General features: G+C 49.8%; 1 protein-coding gene across 3 annotated transcripts in view; it reads right to left on the minus strand.

The window, feature by feature from the left end:
- LOC127031484 (tyrosine-protein phosphatase non-receptor type substrate 1-like) overlaps positions 1-19,421 on the minus strand; it is a 78,517-nt gene extending 59,096 nt beyond the window's left edge. Inside the window, exons 1-2 of one of the 3 annotated variants that reach the window (XM_050918337.1) lie at positions 19,264-19,421; positions 17,051-17,168 (exon numbers count right to left, since the gene is read on the minus strand). In XM_050918337.1, coding sequence (XP_050774294.1) covers positions 17,051-17,168; positions 19,264-19,336 — 191 coding nt within the window. In that variant the 5' untranslated portion in view covers positions 19,337-19,421. Of the gene's footprint in view, positions 1-16,823; positions 17,169-19,263 lie in introns of all 3 variants that reach the window. The other 2 variants (XM_050918336.1, XM_050918338.1) reach the window with 2 other exon arrangements.
- Between the last annotated feature and the right edge of the window lie 1,027 nt (positions 19,422-20,448).

A 20,448-nucleotide genomic window follows, 5' to 3' on the forward strand; every position in this document is an offset into this window, starting at 1 on the left:
CCTCGTTGTTTTTGGTCTCAGTATGATTTCTCCTTTTCGAGATCCTTTCCTAAATTGTTTGCACAAAGTATGTGTTGGGTCCCTCCTCTAAGGGAAAGGACCCTAAAGATGCTATCGGTTTCCTGTTCAGGGAACAGGTTTTTTAAATGAGCAAAACCAGGGCTGGCTCCAGGCACCACCAGGGGAAGCATGTGCCTAGGGAGGCATTCCGTCCATTCTTGGGGCGGCACAGTCCGGGTGGCTTTTTTTTAATTTTATTTTTTTGCTTCGGCAGTTTGGGTGGCAGTCCGAGAGGCTTTTTTTTTTTTTTTTAGTTGGGGCAGCAAAAATGGTAGAGCTGGCCCTAAATAAAATGGAGGAGTGTTGTGTAGGGGAACGTCTATCCTATGAAGCCTACGTCAGCACAGCTCTGCTCCCCAGTGTAGACACAGCCTTCACCAACAGAGGGAGCTCTTCTGTCGGGGTAGGAACACCACCTCCCTGAGTGACGTTAGCTCCTCTTCCATCGACATGGCTGAATCTACATTGAGGGGTTTGTTGGCACAGCTGTCAGCCAGGCATCTCATTTGTTCCCCACCCCCCAGACTCTGGACCAATGTAGCTTTGCTGACATCACTTTTAATTGCAGACCAAGCCTAGTATTGGCTAGAATGAGAGATGTAGGTGTAGGACTCCTGGGTTCTGTTCCCAGATCTGCCATTTCTGTGTCCAGAGCTACAAAAGGAAGTCTGGTTTACAGGTTAAATTTAGATCCACAGAGCTATGTTGTGCAAAGGTGTGAGAAAATTACACGCTGCTGAGCAACCTGACTCTGCTGACCTAACCTCTACTCTAGATGTGGCTAGGTCAATGGAAGAACATTTCTGTCAACCTCACTACCGCTGCTCGGGGAGGTGGAGTTCCTGCAGCGACGGAAGACCCCATCTATCACAGTAGTCTGCATCTACACTCCGGGGTTACAGCAGCCTAGCTATGGTGCTATAGCTAGGCTGGTGTCGACCCTGTAGTGTGAACAAGAAGCCCTGAGTCATTTCACTTCTTTTGTCTTGGCTTCTGTATCTGTCCAATGAGGATAAAACGTAACAATCCTCTGAGGAGGTTGTGAGACCTACTTAGTGTGTTTGCAACATGCTTTGAGATCCTCTGTTGAAAGGAGCTATAAAAGTGAGAGTGTTAGTACCAGAAGACTCCAGATCTGGCTCTGGCTTGCAATTACTCTGAAGTTCAGGATATTTTGGATTTAAAGGGTTTCTTTTGGGCCCATGAGAAAGCTAGGGGGCCTTCTGCAAAACGGAGACTGCAATTTGGGTTCAGCCTTTGAACAAAGAACCAGAGTTCAGGGATAGTCTGACCTAGTGTTCTACCAAGGGCCAAGCATGCATTTTTAAGCTACTTCACCCTTGCTACCCTGATCCCTCAGCTGCCACTAATGATCACCAGTGTGGAGCCTTTGCCAGTGCCTCTGAAATATTACGTGTGCATCCTCTGCCGAATTTCCTGTCTCCCTCATTAAAACAGTTAAACACCTGCTTTACCACTTACCAGAGACAGTCCCTGCACTGCCCTGCTGAGCTTGGATGCTGCTTCTGTGCATGGAATTCACCTGTTGCTTAATTCTCCTCTTTCCAATCTTTTTTTTTTTTCAATGCTTTATTTCACAGTGAGTTACACGCACCAGAGAGCGGCCGGGCACCTCCCACTGCCTCTTCATGCAGCTTGACTTTATGAACTCCTTTAATACCCCACACCAAGGTGGTGCTGGGCTGGGCTATTGAATACAAAGCTAGTCATTGTCATTCAGCTTGAAAGCACCAGCACCCTCCATGTTTCCTTCCCAGGCACTTGACTATCAAAACGACTTTGCAGTCATGCAAACAGAGTTCACAAACAGCCTCTCCAAGGATGGCCAGACAGCAAAAACCGGGACAGGGTGGGGTGGGGGGTAATAGGAGCCTATATAAGAAAAAGACCCCAAAATCGGGACTGTCCCTATAAAATCGAGACATCTGGTCACCCTAACCTCTCCTCCGGATTGCCTAATAACTGTTGCTTTTAATAGAAACTCGCTTGACCTGTCATGGGAGCCGTGATTAAGCTCTGTTGTATTGGTACGTATCTCTTGCTGTCTCATTTCGTGTCCTCGTTTCAGTCTCTGAAAGAGGGCCTGAGAGAGGAATCTGGAAGCTGGCCTCAGCCAGAAACCTCCAACGTGATAGAGCCAGTGATTGGCACAGAGGGGTTTCAGCTCTGTACAGAACATGTGTGGTTGGACTTCTAAGTGTTCTTTCGAATTCTAGATGGAGAGGTGCCTGGCTGAGTGCGTGCATGGCTGGATGCTGTGTATCAGATTGTGTGTCTGCCTGCTGCACGTGTATCAGATTGTGTGGGAGTGCGGCAGGTGTGTCGGACTGGGTGTAGCACGTGTCAAATGGCTTGCTCCCTTCCTTCACCCTGATTTATAACAGGGACGAGACACCCTTTTTAATCAGGATTTTCCTCCTGGACCTCCCAGATGTGTGTGTGTGGCTGCCGCTAGGGGAACATCTGTATTGATGATGTTTTCTTCTGCAGAACAGACAAACACCGGCAGACTGGAATCGAATTCAAACCTGCAATATCCTGAATGCATCAACTGCAACAAGTTGGGGGAGGGGGAAAAAGGAGACGTTCCAATTTCCAAGCTGCTGTGATCCCCAGCTCCAAACTGAGATTTTTGATATCTGGAAAAAATCCCCTTATGGGGTTAGTAACAAAAGCTAAAGGAAAATGGTAGAAAATGTCCCTTTGATACAAGAATTAGCTTAGTTTTCCTTTGAATTCCAGGGGGGCATGTCAAAGTGCTGAGAGTGCTGAGGCCTGAGGCGTACTGGAGCTCACCGATCCAGTGCTGCTAAGTACACACCAAATGCTCTGACAGCCAAGGAGTAAGGCAGCTCTGTAATGGGAGAGAAATTCAAAGCACTGCACAATGACACGGGAAGCAGCAGAGACAGCACAGTGTGTGATGCAGCGTGTGTCGGAGAAGAGCACAGATTCCATTGTGCAGAGGAAACTGTCCAGAGCAGAGAGAGAACCTGGGCAGAGAAAGATAACCAGCAAAGGGGCTTTTAGGGCTGTCGTCAACAGAGCTGTTGTTTTTTAAGTGTATTAAGCATCTTCATCCGGGGAAACTGAACCATGTGAATGAAATTACACAGAAGTGAGAAGCTCGGCCAGCACAACACGGTCGGTGCCCCTTGACTTATATTGTGACAAACGCAGACCAGTGGGGTACAGGAGCCTGGTTGAGAGCAAATATACTGGTCACTGGATGAGTAGTTTTCTGTTCCCTGAGTGACCAGAGCAGGAGCTGCACTAGAGTAATCAGGAACTTGCTAGAACCAATTAAGGCAGACAGGCTGATTAGAACACCTGCAGCCAATCAAGGCAGCTAATCAGGGCACCTGGGTTTAAAAAGGAGCTCACTCCAGTCAGGGAGCGGGGGAGCCAGAGGAGAGGAAGTGTGTTTGAGGAGCTGGGAGCAAGAGGTGCAAGGAGCTGAAAGGCTGTGCTGCTGAAGGATAAGGAGTACAAGCGTTATCAGACACCAGGAGGAAGGTCCTGTGGTGAGGATAAAGAAGGTGCAAAAGAACAAAGGTTGGAGAGCCAGACAAGGAATTCCAGTGACACACAGCCACGTAAAGCCTGGGACCTTCATGCAGGATTTCTCATGTTCAAAGAACAGCCGGATCTCAAGAAAACGCAGTGCGACTGAGCTGTGCTCCTGAAGGATGGATGCAGGAAAGTCAGGAAAGGACCCAGCTCCCAATTGAGGCAGGGCTTGACCCCGAGGAGAGTTGTGCATCCAGACACTGATGTAGCGGGACTCCAGTGGAAGTCAAGTCAGCCTCATACAGTAACATCTGCCACAAAGAGGGACTGTGTGTCTTTAAACAGCAGAGGCTGGTGGGGGTGGCAGCCATTATGGTGAAGTTCACTCCTTCCCCTTCTTGTGTCTTTCAGTCAGCCAATGTAGCAATCCATCCCCCCCCGTCCTTCCCCCAAGCCTCTTGGTTCAAGGACCCTCGAAGAGGGGAGATGGGCAGAACAACCCGTCCTCTCGTTATTTTGGCCACAGGTTAGGCCAGGGTTTCTCCAACCCGGTCACTGCTTGTGTAGGGAAAGCCCCTGGTGGGCTGGGCTGGTGTGTTTACCTGCCCTGTCCGCAGGTCCGGCTGATCGCTGCTCCGGGCTAATGGGAGCTGCTGGAAGCGGTGGCCAGTAAGTCCCTCAACCCGCGTCGCTTCCCAGCAGCTCCCATTGGTCCAGAGCAGCGATTCGCGGCCAGTGGGAGCCACGATCGGCTGGACCTGCGGACGGGGCAGGTAAACACACCAGCCCAACCCACCAGGGGCTTTCCCTACACAAGCGGCGACCCCTGTTTGAGAAACTCTGGATTAGACCTAGTTTTCGCCACACCAATTTTTGGCTCACTGATTTCCGTTCCTTCACTTTTCTCGCTCACCAGGCATGATCTTAACAATGTCCTTGAGTTCTATCCAGTGGCCTGTTTACTGGACTAGATCAGTCTGTCTGTCTTGCTTTCGTGCCTTTTCCCATCAACTTTGGCTGTCATAGATAACAGGTATAGTGACATTTTTGTGACCTTTCACTCACTTTTTACAGTTAAGCTGGCAATTAGGGTAATTTGTTGCTGCCTAGGCCAGTATCCTTTGTTCTTGTGAGGCTGGGCTGGGTTTGTCCCATACCTGCCCTGGTGAAGTGTGAACTGCCCCTCTGTTCCTGGGCAGTTTTGTCTGAGCTTGTTTTAAGCCATGAGGACACATTTTCAGCCTCATAACTATATACATGAAATTACAACCTATATCATTACTATGTCAACAATGTTCAGTGCATCATGAGTCTTCCACAGACACCCGACATGACAAACTTTGCATTGGATTACACACAATCGTATTATAAGGATGAACATGGGGGTGCAGGGTGTTCCCCTGAGGTACAGAGTGTCACAGTGATTCAATTCAATTCACTTGACAGTAAACCTGGATGTTCTAAGTGCCACAGGTGGTTGTATTGATGGGGCCTTCCTACATCATAGGCAGGGGCGGCTCTACGTTTTTGCCGCCCCAAGCATGGCAGTCAGGCAGCCTTTGGCAGCTTGCCTGCGTGTGGTCCGAGGTCACGCAGATTCGACGGCGTTTTTGTGGGTAATCTGCCTCTCCTGTGTTTTCGGCGTACCTGCTGCCAAATTACTGCCAAAACTGGCAAACCTCCTGCAGGCATGCCACCAAATGCTGCCTGACTGCCGCTCTCATGGCGACTGGCGCGCTGCTCCCCTGCAGCTTGCTGCCTAGGCATGTGCTTGCTGCGCTGGTGCCTGGAGCTGCCCCTGATCGTAGGAGCTGTCGGGGGGAAGTTGGGAGTTTTGGTAGCTAGTATGGGGGCAGGAGGGCACTGTAGGTGGTGTGCCAGGCCCTGTGGGAGCCATGGAAACCTGGGCATCTTTGCTAAAATCATCAGCAAAGAAGGCTCCAGGGGTTGGACTGGGCCACCTTGGAGGCATGGCCAGAGCCCAGCCCCACACAGATTGTATCTGCATTATGCAGACGACTGTAGTGTCACAGACACCATCAGCACCTGCCCCTCCTACCTGCATGGCTCCAGGAGCTGGGGACAGCGCAAGGCCATTAGCTTGTTCCAAGGGGGTTGGATAGTGAACGAGGGAGAGACTAATCAACACATTAAGTTGCTTAAAAAAAACAGATGAAGTTGTGAATCAGGAAGTTTACTTTTACCAGGGTAAAGCAACAACCTCCTCCTCCTATTTCTCTCCTCCCTGCGCTATCATGGTAGCCTCTGAGAAACTGACCCCTGTAGCGTACGAATGGCCCATGTGCTGGGGGTGATGTACAGCGTGCTGCTAAGCAGATGCTCCCTTAAATGATTCACGTCGGCAGAAGGCCCAATCCTGAGGGGTGCTGAGCTCTCAAAACTACTGTTGATGTTCCTGGGAGCTGCAAAGGCCCCACATCGCTCAGGATTTGGCCTGCTGTTTGCAAAGTGCATTGGGATTCTCTGGGAGGAAGATGCTTTATTAAACGCATGATATTACACAATCTGAATGCTCCAGAAGGCTTTGAACATGATTAAGAGCTACGGGCTGGAAAGGCAGCTTGAGAGGCCAAGTTACATGAGGACAGTTCTAATACAATTAAGTAGCAAAAGCGCCATAAAAAGAGGCAGGCAGCTGGGGTACGGAAAGCACTTTCCCTGTTAACCGCTAGAGGGAGCTGTTATATTAATTCAGTCTGTATTTGCTGTTGGGGATGGAGAGTTTATTTTGCTCCCAGGTTATTCGACAGGAACCAGCAAGAGGCTGAATTTGATACAGTCATTTTGCTGGGCTGTGAAAGGGCATTTGCGTTTCTGAGTATTGCATGGAAAGGGACTGTCCGAGAGTGAGGCCAAGGAAGGAACCTGGCTTAACATGATCAACTCCTCTCGATTCCTCGCTCCTTCTATGTGCTCTCACAGCACTTATGGCTGCAAACCCTAGATGCCGGCTGGGGCTTGGGATTTTCATATATTTTAAACTGTCTTTCTGGAAAGGGATACAAAGTTCAGATGCACAAAGGGTTACAAATGCCGCTGGCCTGTTCCCTGGGCACTGTGCCGGATTCCTCCTCATTTATACACAGCAGGAAAGAAAGAGGAGCTCGGATCTGTCCTGTGCAGAGGTGCTGTAGTGTCCAGATCCGCATTTCTTACTAGTCTAATCTCTGTGCTACAGAAAACTCTCTGCTTGTTTGGTGCTGGGTGATCCTCTTTGGAAACCCATTCAGACGCTGTGCATGTAAACTGCCCCTGTCATTTCCTGCCCCTCGTTTGCATGCAGAGAAACTCTTAGGACTGTCTTCCTCCTGACGCTAATGAGCACAGCAGGCCGCTCGGGGGTACACTGGAATCAGATCCAACCTCGTCTGTGATGAGAATACAATCTAGCACCACTCGCAGCCCTAGCTCGCAGGGCCTGCTGCTCATGTCACGTACACAGAGGTGACTCAGGAGCCACGCTGCTGAAGCCTAGGGGGTGAGGGTTTCACTGGTTCGTGAGAGGAGCATCAGGCCTAATGAACCTATGTTGGTTTCAAGTCATATCCTTCATCCAAATCTGCTGTTCGCTATAACAATGAATCATGCAGGGCCAGATGGTGGCTAGCCCTTAGATGGGGGCGTGGAGGAGGTGGGCAGCGGAAGGACCCTTATCCCCACCCCTTTCCCTGGCTTATGTAAGTGTAGGTGAAATTACAGCCCTGGCACCTGGGGTGTGCAGGGGTTACTCCCGCCCTGTTCCCCTGGTGCAGACATTGCCGGGACTCTGCCCCATCTGTGCGTGAACCAACGCAGCTGTCCGGGCATGCGGGACTTTGCTGCACCTTGCAAAGAAGGCAGCCAGGAGGCAGCCGCTGAGAGTCTGCACGCTACTCTGGGCCAGATCCTGAGCTGGTGTAAATTGGGGTAGCTTGACTGCAGCCAGTGGAGCTACCCTGATTTATACCAGCTCAGGATCTGGCCCCCATGAGGCAGAATTGCCCCCCTTGCCTGCCCCCGGGCAGTGCTGCTTCACGCCATCCCTTGCTAGGGGCTGTACCAGCACAGCCCCATCCAGCCCTTCGTTATGGAATCATTTCCCTTCAGTGACTATTTCAACTCACCTCTCCAAAGTGCCAAAAACACCACGGGCTTCCACAGGTGCTAGGAAACCTTCAAACGGGGGGGCTGATCCCCTGAAATGGAAGGTCCTGCACAATTTAGCAGCCCCTTCATTATCTTCAAAAAGGCGGTGCCCCAGTGCCGAGTTCCTTTAGGTAGGCTAGCTGTCTAGCCCCTCGGTAGGGCTGTGTCTACAGCACCGTGGTGTAGACGCTCCCCACCGTGATGGGAGGGTTTTTTCCATCAATGTAGATAATCCACCTCACTGAGAGGAGGGTGCTAGGCGACAGGAGAGGGGGGGAGCTAGGCCGACAGAAGACATAGCTGCATCTACAGTGGGGCTTAGGGTGATCTAACGACATCACACTAGGAGCGACATATTTCAAGGCCCTGAGCGGTGTGGCTAGGTTGATTGAATTTTTAGGTGTAGACAGACCAGGCCTAAGGTTCCCAGGTTATAAGGCTAGAAGGTTTGACTGCGATCATCTAGTCTGACCCGTGTGCCACAGGCCATAGGACTTCCCTTCATTAATTCCTGGTTGAACCAGAGCAGATCTGTTAGAGAGAAAAAACCCAGGATGGAGAATCCACCACGGCCCTTGGTAAATTGTCCCAGTGGTTAATTATCCTCCCTGTTAACATGCATTAGTCTGTCTATTTGTCTAGCTTCCTCTTCCAGCCGTTGGACTGTGTTATATTTTTCTCTGCTAGATTGAAGTGCCCTTGATCAGGGCCAGCTCCAGCTTTTTTGCCGCCCCAAGAAGCGAAGCGAAAAAAAAAAAAAAAGATCAAGGTGATTGGCGGCATTGCGATGGCAGCTCAATCGCACCACTTCATTTTTCTGCGGCACTTTGGAGGCAGCTCAAAGTGGAAGAGAGGGACCGAGGGATCCGCTGCCGAAGACCTAGATGTGCTGCCCCTTTCCATTGGCTGCCCCAAGCACCTGCTGCCTGCGCTGGTGCCTGGAGCCGGCCCTGCCCTCGATTATCGATGGGCTCTCCTTGTAGGTACATACAGATAGTGACCAAGTCACCCGGTGGTAGGATGGGTTCTCCTGGCCCCCTCCCCGAGTCAGGATGGGGGTAAAGAGCTCCTCTGGGCACAATCAGCCCCAAACCAGCCACCGGTGTGGCTTATCAAACCTGGAGAGGGGCAGCCCCTCGAAAGCGGGGATCCAAGCCCGGTGCAGGCTGGCACTAGGAGGGACGCAGGGCTGGAGCTCCCAAGCCCCTCTGAAAAGGAGCTGTGGGTCAGGAAAGCGGCCGAAGATCCTCTGGAGAGATAGAGGAGCCATCTGTAGTTTGCTTGGCTTCCCCTAGAACCCAGGGTGCTGAGTCTGCCCCCCACCCCCCGATGCCCGGGGGGTTAGAAACCCAGCCTCCCTTCCCGAGGGCAATTTGCCTTGCGCGGGGCGAGTCTGGGCTGTTTTGTGGGCTGCAGGATTGTTTGGTTTGTTATTTGGGACTGCAGCCAGGAGGCCCCACAGTCGTTCAGCGGGAAGGGGTGGAGCGAGGATGGAGCACCCCTGGGAAAAGGAAAAGTCAGCCCCATGTGTGCATCCCACCATTAGAAGACTTCATCCTAAGAACAACCTCAGAAATCACAGAGGCAGTTCATATGCTGGCCTCTGATAACATCCGTTCAAAGGCCGCAGCTCAGATTTCACAGGTAAATAGTCGTTGGCTCTACTTAGAGAGAATATAATTGAAATCTTTAATTGTTTATGAAAACAGGAACATGCCAGGCGGCTGCTGCCTTTCCAGGTCATGAGTTCCCCAGTTCTGAGTCACACCCACGATATCGCAATAAGGTGCCAGGGAACAAGAGACTGTGTCAGTTTCGGGCCCCCCATGGGGCAGACCTTGTGTGACCTGGATGACTGTGCGCTGCTTCCTCCTCTGACAGTCTCTCCGAGGCTGTCCAGAGCCACGCTGCCTTCTCCCTCTACCTGGCGATGGCCGGGGTTACCTTCACAGCAGCATATTCAGAATGCTCTGCTGGGGCGCTCTTCTTGGGCTGCTGGAGCCCGGCCGAGTGCTGCAGGTCAGCGTAGAGCACGTCAGGGTCTTTGTTATCAGTGGGCTGGAATGAAAGTGTTTGTGAATTGGTTCCTGGGTGCAGTAGCAAGCTATGTACGTGCTGAGTTATGCATGAGCACAGGCACAGTATGGTATCCCCGTGTTTAGAAGAACAAACTGCCCTTGTCTTATCCCTCTTAATTACTCCATGGCCCACTGTGGTGTAGCTTTGCACCCAGGGAACAGGGAGGGGGAAAAGAGGAGAGATTGCAAAGTTACAGTCAGCCCGAACCGGCCAGTTTCCTCCCCTGCTCTCCAAGCAGTTTATTTCTTCATCCCACCTCTGCTCTCAGCACATACGGCCACCAGAGCGGAACGTGATGCCCTGGTTTGAGCTGGATGCTGTTCCGTTAAATAAAACATTCCTACACGGTCTGCAAACTCCCGACTTCCCTGGGTACAGTCCATGCCTGGCACTGGAGGGGTTAATGCCAGCTGGGTTGCCAGTGAATCACACACACAGACACTAGGTTTAAAAAAAGAACGCGAAGGCTCTAGAGAAACCTCAACAGGAACCTGAGCTAGCGGCTGAAACGCCACCCAAGCTGCAGTGCGCCACGGGGGAAGTAGCCACAGGCTGGAAAATCTCCCTGTGCCTGGGCGACAGCAGGGGCTGGAAGGGGTTCAACTCTGGTACCAATGCAAGCCAGGAAAATCAACGTGACCCCTTCCTGGGCCAGGTGCTGCTCCCCGTTGCAGCCCCTTTCCTGGTAACGTCCGGGAATTGCCAGGATGACCTTGGGTATATTTGCGTTGCAGTCGGAGGTGTGATTGCAGCACATGTAGGCATTCCGGAGCTAGCTTCCATCTAAAGAGCTTGTCAAGAGGGCAGTGTATGTGTAGTGGAGGTGGGCTGGGCTTGCCACCTGAGCAGGTCCCTGGGCCGGGTCCCCAGCGGGCTCATACCTAGTGTGGCATGCTGCCATCCGTGCCACTGTGGACACACTGCTATTGTTAGCAAGCTAGCTCGGGTTTGTCTACAGTGCTGCAGTGACACACCCTGACTGCAGTGTAGACAGGGCCAGAGAGGCCTCTGGTGGGACTGTCCCCCACCTAGGAATAGCGCATAAGGTTGCTCCTGCTTTGCTTCATCTCCGGAGAGGCCCAGCACAGAGCCTGACCCCACATGACTGACTTCCCTTCCCATGGGAATTACCGTGGTCTCTTCTATTCTCTGTCTGTCTCCTGGGGCTGCTGAGTCAGTGTGCGGGTGCTGGGCATTGGTGGCCTGGCCCTGTGCCATACAGGAGGTCGGGCTGGGTGATCTGGTGGCCCCTTCTGGCCTGGATCACTATGACCCTGGTGTTTTAACAGCAATGACAGGGCGATGAGCCTGATTCTCCCCCAGTTACACTGATGTCGCTGCGTTGGCCTCAGTGGACTTACTCTCGCCTTACACCAGTGAGAGAAGAACCTGGCCAGTGCCTCAGCGCGCTTCTGGGAGGTGATGCAGGCTGGAAAGTGACAGCCCAGGTGGCCTCTTGGGCCACTCAGTGAACCCATTTGGGAGGCCGGAAGGGGAGCAGCTGGGGAGTTCCCCTGCGCTCCAGCTGGGGTGCTGCGTTGGGTTTTGTGCAGCCTCAGACATCCTGGAAATAGGACCAAATGCTCGCGGCCCCTACGCATCAGGGCGAAACCCTGCGGGCCTGGTCCTAGGAAGCAGGGAGGAGGCCCAGTGCAGCTGGGGGTATGTCCAGAGGTGAAGGTAAGCCGGTACAGTACGGTACGGCATACTGGACTGGCTTCCCAGGCCGGTGATGTAAAAGGCCTGGGGATTTAAAGGCCCCACCCCTTCTGGTTGAGGTCACCCCCCCCCCCCCAGGACTCCAGCTAGCTTCTCCCCCTGCTGCAGCTACACTCTGGTGTTAGCACCTAAGCGTGATCTGAGCCAGTGCAGGTTACATGTCTCCTCAGGCTGGGAACCGCACCCCTTGCTTGAGCTGTGAACTCTCCCTTTGTATCAGCATCCTGCCATACCTGGCTCTGAGTCCTCGTGTTCTCTGGAAAGGGAATCTGGGACCTGTGGGAAAGAGAATCCTAGTAAGACACAGAAAAAAGGCTTTTGCCCCCCAAGAACTGAACTGTGTAGAAGAAAAGCAGCTGGGCCCATCCGCGGGACAGAATCTGGCCCTGAAAGTTTGCCCGGGGTTCTTGGCCAAACCTGAAATCGGCTTTGTATTTGGGGTGATTTTGGAGGCAGACATTCTGTGTGCTTGCTTTTTATATTGCTTTGCTGGACTCTTAAATACCAAGGTAACAGGTGCCTAAGAAACACCTAGACCACAGAGCGATGTCCCAGCATACAGACAAACTACTGGGGTCTGGTTTCAGGTAGAATTCAAGTCACAATAACCAAACACAGCTACGTGCTATGGATAAAAGATCTTTTACAGAACAAAATGCGGTGAGGGGTTTAAGCCAGGAGGCTGTTGGGTCAGACAGAGAGAGAATGGGTTAGCTTGACTAACAGAGCTGTTGGATTAACATCAATTTTATACAGACCTGGCTGTGCGGGGGCTCCTACCTAGATGGGCAGAGGAAAGAAACAATGGGTCAGTTAGTTGTGCTAGGAGCAGCAAATATCCCTGGAGTAAATGGAACAGGCTGGTTGAACCGCTGCACTCACCTCTCTTCTTTCTCACAAAGAAGTAAGTGGAGACAAGGAATAAAATGACCAGGAGGACACAGACTGTCCCAGCAGCAGCAGCCACAGGTGAAACCTGGGTGTGACCTGAGGAAATAGAATCTAGAGGCACAAGTTGCACTTCAGGGGGTGGCAGAGACCATTCTGCAGTGCATAAATAACTGACAGGTGGGTTTGTCTGCGATGCTTCTGTACCGCGGTCCACAGTCCTTCCAGGACTGCCGGGGAGCCTGGGTACCAAAAAGTTATTGGAATGGCTCCTTTATGAGCATACATTCGATCTAGGCAGTGTTACTGACACCTGGTGGGAGGATGTGCACTATTGGAATGTTAAAATCAACAGTTACAACCTCTTTAGGAAAGACAGAGTGGGCAAAAGGGGAGGGGGGGTGACACTCTATGTCAAAGATGGCATCATCTGTTTCTGAGTCACTGATAACTTAGAAGAAAATGATTCTGAATGCTTGTGGATCAATGTCCTAACAGGTAAAGCACCAGATGGGGTGTTAATTGGGGTCTGCTACAGACCCCCAAATTATACTAGGGAATGGGATGGGGCACTTCAATTTGAGTGACATATGCTAGGGGTCTCATGCTGCCAGGATTAAAACATCCTCGGATTTTCTAAACAGTATAGATGACAATTTCCTAACACAAAAAGTGTTGCATCCAACACAGGGGAATTCTCTATTACAGCTTGTCATGAGAGATAAAGAGGAACTGAACACAGAACTAAAAGCAATGGTATTTTAGGTACAGGTTGTCATGATCTGATCAGATTTATGATGTGCAAACAGAATAAAGTCCAGACAGGTGATATAGATATATACATGGTGCTTTCAAAGGGCCAGTTTCACAAAACTGAAAATAATTATGAGCCAAATCACATGGGAGGAAGAATTTAATCAGAAAAAAGTGAACAATTAGGAATTGTTTAAGAACACTCTACTGGATGTCCCAAAAGCCACAATCGATGAAGAAGGCCATGTTGGTTAAAAAACTTACCTAATTTAAAAAGGCAGTGAAGGCAGCTATTATTTATCTATATCTATATAAATAAAACAATTGGAAGAAAGGAAAAGTTGGTAGTAATGAATAAAATCAGAAGCTAGGAATTTTAGAAAATTGATAAGGGAAGCAAAGGGGATACAAGGCAAAATCTATGACCAGCAGAGTTAAGGACAATGAGTTTTAAAAATATATTAGGAACAAAAAGAATCATAACAATGGAACTGATCCATTACTTGAAAATGGTAGGGTTATCAGTAATAATGGAAAAAAGGCAGAAGTGTTCAATAAATATTTCTGTTCTACACTTGTGGAAAAATCATATCATGTAGTCATGTCATATGACAACACTCTTTCCATTCCACTAGTGTCTCTGGAGAATGTTAAACAGTAGCTTCTAAAGTCAGATATTTTTAAATCGGCAGGTCTGGATAATTTGCATTCAAGAGTTTTAAAAGAGCTGGCTGAGGAGCTCACTGGATCATTAATGTTGATTTTCAATAAGTCTTCGAACACCTGGTAAGTTCCTGTAGACTGGAAGAAAGCTCTTGTTGTGCAATATTTAAAAAATGTAAGAAGGATGATCTAGGCAACTATAGGCATGCCAGTCTGACATCAACCCCTGGCAAGATGATGGAGGAGCTGATATGGGACTTGATTAATAAAGAATTAAAGAAGGGTAATATAATTAATGCCAATCAATGTGGGTTTATGGAAAATAAATCCTGTTTAATTTAATATCTTCTTTTGATGAGATATTAAGTTTAAGGGTAATAATGGTAATATACTTGAACTTCTTTAAGGCATTTGATGCAGGATATTTTGATTGAAAAACTGGAAAGATATAAAATTAACATGGGAAACATTAAGTGGATTAAAAACTGGCTAACTGATAGGTCTCAAAATGTAACTGTAAACCAGGAGTCATCACTGAAAGAGTGTTTCCAGAGGGATCCTGCAGGGATCAGTTCTTGGCCCTACACTATTAAACATTTTTATTAATGACTTGGAAGAAAACATAAAAACACCACTGATAAAGTGAACAGATGACACAAAAATTGGGGAATGGTAAATAATGAAGAGGCCAGGTCACTGATACAGAGTGATATGGATTGCTTGGTACTCTGTGCACCAATTAAACAATATGTTTTTTAGTGTGGCTAAATGCAAATATATACATCTAGGAACAAAGAACGAGGCTCCAATCACACAATGGGGGACTCTATCCTGGGAAACAGGGACTCTGGAAAAGATTTGGGGGGTGTGCTGGCTAATCAGCTGAACATGGAGCTCCCAGAATGGTGCAGTGGCCAAAAGGGCAAATGAGATCCTTGGATGCATAAACAGGGGAATCAGGAGTAGAAGTAGAGAAGTTATTTTATCTCTGCATTTGGCACTGGTGCAATTGCTGCTGGACTCCTGTGTCCAGTTCTGGTGCCCACAATACAAGAAGGATGTTGATGAATTGGAGAGGGGTCATGAGAATGATTTAAAGGATTAGAAAACTTGTCTTATAGTGATCGACTCCAGGAGCTCAATCTGTCTAGCTTAACAGACAGAAGATTAAGGGATGCTGTGACATTGCACTTTATATGATTTTATGAAAATATGCTAATGAGTGTGAATATAATTTAACTGGAATATGCTTCATGCAAAAGGGCTCTTGTAAGGTATCATTACAAAGTTTATAATCTACTGAGTGTGATCATTCTATTTGTATGAATGTATCACTCTTGTATCTGAAACTAGAAATGTGAAATATAACTCTGAGGTCCTATTGTAATGATGCAAAGTGTGGGCCATTAATGGTGGTTTGGAATCTTGATGGCTCCCATTAACCAGGACAATTGTCTGTAGATGGCTCTGTTTTACTTGCCAGCACACGCGTATACAGGAAGACTTACAAGTGGGTAATGAAGTCTTATAGTGACATATGAACATGTCACCTGAGCTGGAATCCATCTTAAACCTGGTGCTTTTCCATTTAGAAGGGGTGGGGGAAGACCCAGAGAGAAAAAAGATTCCCGCCTTGTGCCAAAGCTATATAAGGGGGTGGAACAGAACAAAGGGGGCTGCAATCATGAGGAATCCCCTAGCTACCACCTGAGCTGGAACAAGGGCTGTGCCAGGGAAAAGGACTGTGCTCAGACTAGGAAGGCATCCAGTCTGTGATAGAAGCTTATTGAAACATCTCTGAGGGTGAGATTTTATCTGTATTCAGCTTTCTTACTGTATTAGGTTTAGACTTGCATGTTTTATTTTATTTTGCTTGGTAATTCACTTTGTTCTGTCTTCTGTTACTTGGAACCACTGAAATCCTACTATCTATATTTAATAAAATCACTTTTTGCTTATTAATTAACCCAGAGTATGTAAAAATACCTATGAGTGTGGGGGGGGGGGGGCGCGGAACAGCTGTGCATCTCTCTCTATCAGTGTTATAGAGGGTGAACAATTTATGAGTTAACCCTGTATAAGCTTTATACAGGGTAAAACGGATTTATTTGGGGTTTAGACCCCATTGGGAGTTGGGCATCTGAGTGTTAAAGACAGGAACACTTCTTAAGTTGCTTTCAGTTAAGTCTTCAGCTTTGCTGCACGTGGTTCAGACCCTGGGTCTGTGTTGGAGCAGACAGGAATGTCTGGCTCAGCAAGACAGGGTGCTGGAGTCCTGAGCTGGCAGGGAAAACGGGCAGAAGTAGTTTTGGCACATCAGTTGGCAGTTCCCAAGGGGGTTCTGTGATCCAACCTGTCACAGATGGCTTGATCATATTCCATAAGTACCTACATTGGGGAACACATTTAATCACGGGCTCTTCAGTCTAGAAAGGTCTAACATGATCCAGTGGCTGGAAGCTGAAGCTAAACAAGGAGTACATTTTTTAACAATGCAAGTAATTAACCATTGGAAAAACTTCCCACAGGTTGTGAGGATTCTCCATCCCTGACAGTGTTTAAATCAAGGCTGGGATGTTTTTCTAACAGAGCCGCTCTAGGGATTATTCTGGGGCAATTCTCTGGCCTGTGCTATCCAGGAGGTCAGGCTAGACACAAAGGTCCCCTCTGGCCTTGGAATCTATGTTAAAAACCCAGGCCAGGATTCAGGGGGACGCTGTGTGGTGACACTGGGCAGCACAGGCCGTGTTAGTCTGGAAGCTGGAGAACCACAGGGTGTGCCTGTGTCCTGCAGCCTTATGAAGATTCATCATTATCTCTGTTACTGTTGAGTCCTGTGTCTTCTATAACGCACAAGGCCTGTTACAGCTGCAAGAATAGCGAACAGAATGGGCAGGAAGAGTTTGAGTTTGGTTTGTTCCCTCCTGCCCTGGTACCAGCCCCTGGTGGGGAGGGGTGTGTGGCTGGGGGGAGCTCGCACTCACCGCCCACAGACACGGCTGTGCCAGCGCCAGATCTGAACTCCTCATCGGGTCCTTGCCATCCCTTCTTAAACTTCACACAGTGATAGATCCCAGCATCCTCGGGGTGGGTGTCATTGATGTGGATGGTGAAGTCTGTGTCAGAGCCACTCACAGCCCGTGTCACCCGGGGGAATGATCCTGCGTCTGCATAAACGAGCCGGTGGCCACTGCCCGAGTCCTTGAACCACTTCACGGGTCCTGCTGGAGCGAGCCCAGTCACAGAGCAGGTCAGAGTGAGAGTCTCTCCCGCTGACACCGACACGGCGCCCTGGGGCTGCAGCAGCTGGAACTCCTGGGTCCCGGCACCTGCAGTGCAGAGACAGTGTGGGCGAGTTTTAGTTAATGACAAGGATAAGAAGTTGTTATTATTCCTTATATTGTGTATTATTTGCAAGTGCTCACAGTATGTTTGGAGATCTTCCTCTCCACCCACGAGGAACTGGAGACTTGGTTTTGGAAGCCCATAGTTGATCTGATGTCTGTTGGGTTTAACCATTTACCTCCCTGCACTCTGCTCAGTCCTATCTAAACTCCTCACTTCGTTGAGTCCCAGGAGATCAAGATGGGGGGTTGTTCCCACCTGAACCTTTAATGTTCCTTGTGCTGTAAACAAAAACCAAGTTACAACCCAGGGGCAAATTCCCAGCCTGGGCCTCCACACTGGCATGTCTTAAATCAACAGGTACTTTTGTCCTAGCAGATGGGTGGTTGGGCACCAAATTACCCAATTCCTGTGCACAACTCTGGGGACTGCATGTGCAAAGGTTTGCATGTGTCTGTGCGTGTGTGAAGTGCACAATTTGCATGCCCTATTAGATGCCTGGTTGAGGCTGGCTGAATGCTTTGGCCCACAGGCCCAGACTCTGCTCTTGGACTGGCCTGTGTTGGGATTGGTAGTCCCTAGATCCAATAAGATTATGTCCCCCCCCCAACCCTGTGGCAATGTTGCCCAGCAGCCCCATGCACCCTCTTCTGGAGCTTCACTCCATGGCATTGAGCCCTCCACTTATGAGCATCAGGGAGCAGCTGCTGGCCGAGGGAGCCTTGGCCGTGGGGTTTCCATGGAGCTGTGCTGCCAGGAGCTAGAGGGGAGCTGAAGAAGGCCCTGGAGTCAACGTGAAGCTGCAAGCTTGGAAGCTGTTGGCCATGCTCTCTAGTGGATCCTTCAAGATCCATGTTTGGGGTTAGTGCTGCTACTGGGGGCAGAACAAAGCCTGCCCTTTTCCCTGCCCCATGAAAAGAATTCAGAGAGCCACCCAGGGCACATCCCATGGCTAGTACTGCAGAGAAGTTGAGTCTGGTTCTCTCGGCGCAGAGTCTGGGGCAGGTCATGGGTTGCCATGTTCCTGGCTGGATGCTGGTGAAGTCACTTGTTTGGCAGAGGCAGAATCGGCTCCGCGTGTTGCTTGTGCTGAACATGCAAACCTGGAAACAACGTTCTGTGCAGAGTGACTCTGCAAGTTATGCCTGGGCATTTCTCTTCCCCTTTTTTATTTATAAACTCGGGGTGGTTGCACGAAAGCAGGAACTTTGTCTCTTTAAGAGGTTATGCGTTATTGCTGGTTATTCCCCACCTGGAGCAGCTGGGCTGGGAGATCATCAAAGCTGTGATGGCAGAGGGGGATGGGAAGGGGAAGCGGATGGGTCAGATGATCTCTGCACAAACCAAGACCCTGTTCTCCTGCAGATCTCCTCACTGAAAGGGAATAAGCCCCCGGAGAAGCAGCGAATGCGGGAAGAGGCGAGGAGGACTCGTTTCTAAGTACAACGCTTTTCAGGAGTTTTCTGTCCAGCGTCGGCTGCTCTTTAAGAAGCTGGGTCCCAGCAGCTCTTCCAGGATTGACATCACTTGCTGCTCTGCTGTAAAACCAAGCAGGTGATGTGGGAGCAGCTCTGCCTTGACTCCATGCAGCCCAGCTCTGCGGGAGGGAGGTCACAGCAGTGCAGAGCTGGGTGCAAGCAAAGCGCGCAGGACACGTGTGTGCTGCCTGGTCTGTGCTGTGTGCATGTACCTGCAGGAAAACTGCAGAGGAGCTCCTGGAAAAGAGTCCAAGAGCTGTGATGTTTTTGCAGAGTCGAGTCCCATTCACCAGGAAATACCTTTAACCTTGCAACGCCATGTCCCAGGCTCCCCGGGAGGGTAAATGCTCTGTGGTTATTTTAAACACACACACACACACACACACACACACACACACACACACACACACACACACACACACACACACACACACACACACACACACACACACACTTTCTCTCTCTCTGTGTCTTATAAATAGACATCTGTCTCTGTCTCCCCCCTGCACAGAGATCCCTAACTGGCTGATTTCTTTCCCTGTTCATTAACCCAGCCAAATTGTATTGCAAAGCTCCCATCGCTTGCCCGCTTTGTACTCACCTGACCTGTCCATGGAAGAGAGACCCAGCAACAAGCTCAGCAGCTGAAGCCGCGCCGACGTGCGGAAAGCCATTTGCAGGGCTGTAGGTTGGAGACCAGTCAGCCCTGTAGGTTTAACAATGGTCTGAGCTCAGCCAGCTCAGCTGGCAAAGGAAAATGAGAAGTCACAACAGGAAACAGAAGCAACTGGCACATGCGTAATTATCACGTTCAGTGCCTGCCCTGCTGCTTGAGCCATCGCTCAGGAAAAGACCTGGCGGTGCCCAAACTAACGAAGTGTTAGAACACGGGGAGGGAATGTTCATACCGTTTGAACTCTAGCAATGACCCAAAGTGGTGTCTCAAATCCAAACCCCTTCAAGGCAAGGGGCTCTTGTTCATCACTCCATCCATATACTTCTTCGTTAGCGTTATTGCAGGGTGCTGGAGGACACAGCAGCGTCTGGGCCCCATTGCGCTAGGCGTTGGTATTTGATGGTCCCTGCCCCACAGAACTTGCTGTCTATGAAGCCGAGACAGACAAGGGGCAGAAGAAGGAAGGTGCTGTTATCCCCACTGCACCGCTGGAGACAGAAGCACAGAGATAGTAAGCAATTTGCCTAAGGACCCACGAGGTGACTCCGTAACAGCTCACCTGTGCCGTAACCACAAGACCTTCCTGGCTCGCGCAGTGTGAGTTCTGCATTGGATCCAAAACTGGAAAAGGCCATTTCGTGGCTCAGGTTTGGCTCTCCAGAGAAAAGCTGGTCTCATAAGATCTCCACCATCAAACCCAACCCCAGCCTAGACCTAATCCAGATCCAACCCCCACCTCCTTGGCCTATTCACATGGTTCAGGTGCTGTGAGTAGTCAAGTGACTTCCACCCACTCAGATGAGCATTGAAGGGGCCTGTCAGATTAACAGCCCTGTTCAGAGAATCGCTGCAGAACAGGGGTCTCAGGGAGTGGCTGAACATGCCGCAGATAGTACATTCTCTGGTCTGACTTTGGGGGGTGTGGGCAGATTTCCTTGTCTTAAACATCATTGGGGAATCCCCTTCCCAAAGAACAGCCCTCTGCCAAGGCCCTCTCTTCCCCCTTAAATACCCTAGCAGTGTTAGCCTGGGTGCTTTATTTCATGGGGGTCAGAGGGCTGGACTATGAGGCTTCATGGGAGAACACGGGTCACCAGCCACTTTGCTGTG

The sequence above is a fragment of the Gopherus flavomarginatus genome, chromosome 11 (genome assembly GCF_025201925.1).
Source record: "Gopherus flavomarginatus isolate rGopFla2 chromosome 11, rGopFla2.mat.asm, whole genome shotgun sequence".
Classification (NCBI taxonomy): domain Eukaryota; kingdom Metazoa; phylum Chordata; order Testudines; family Testudinidae; genus Gopherus; species Gopherus flavomarginatus.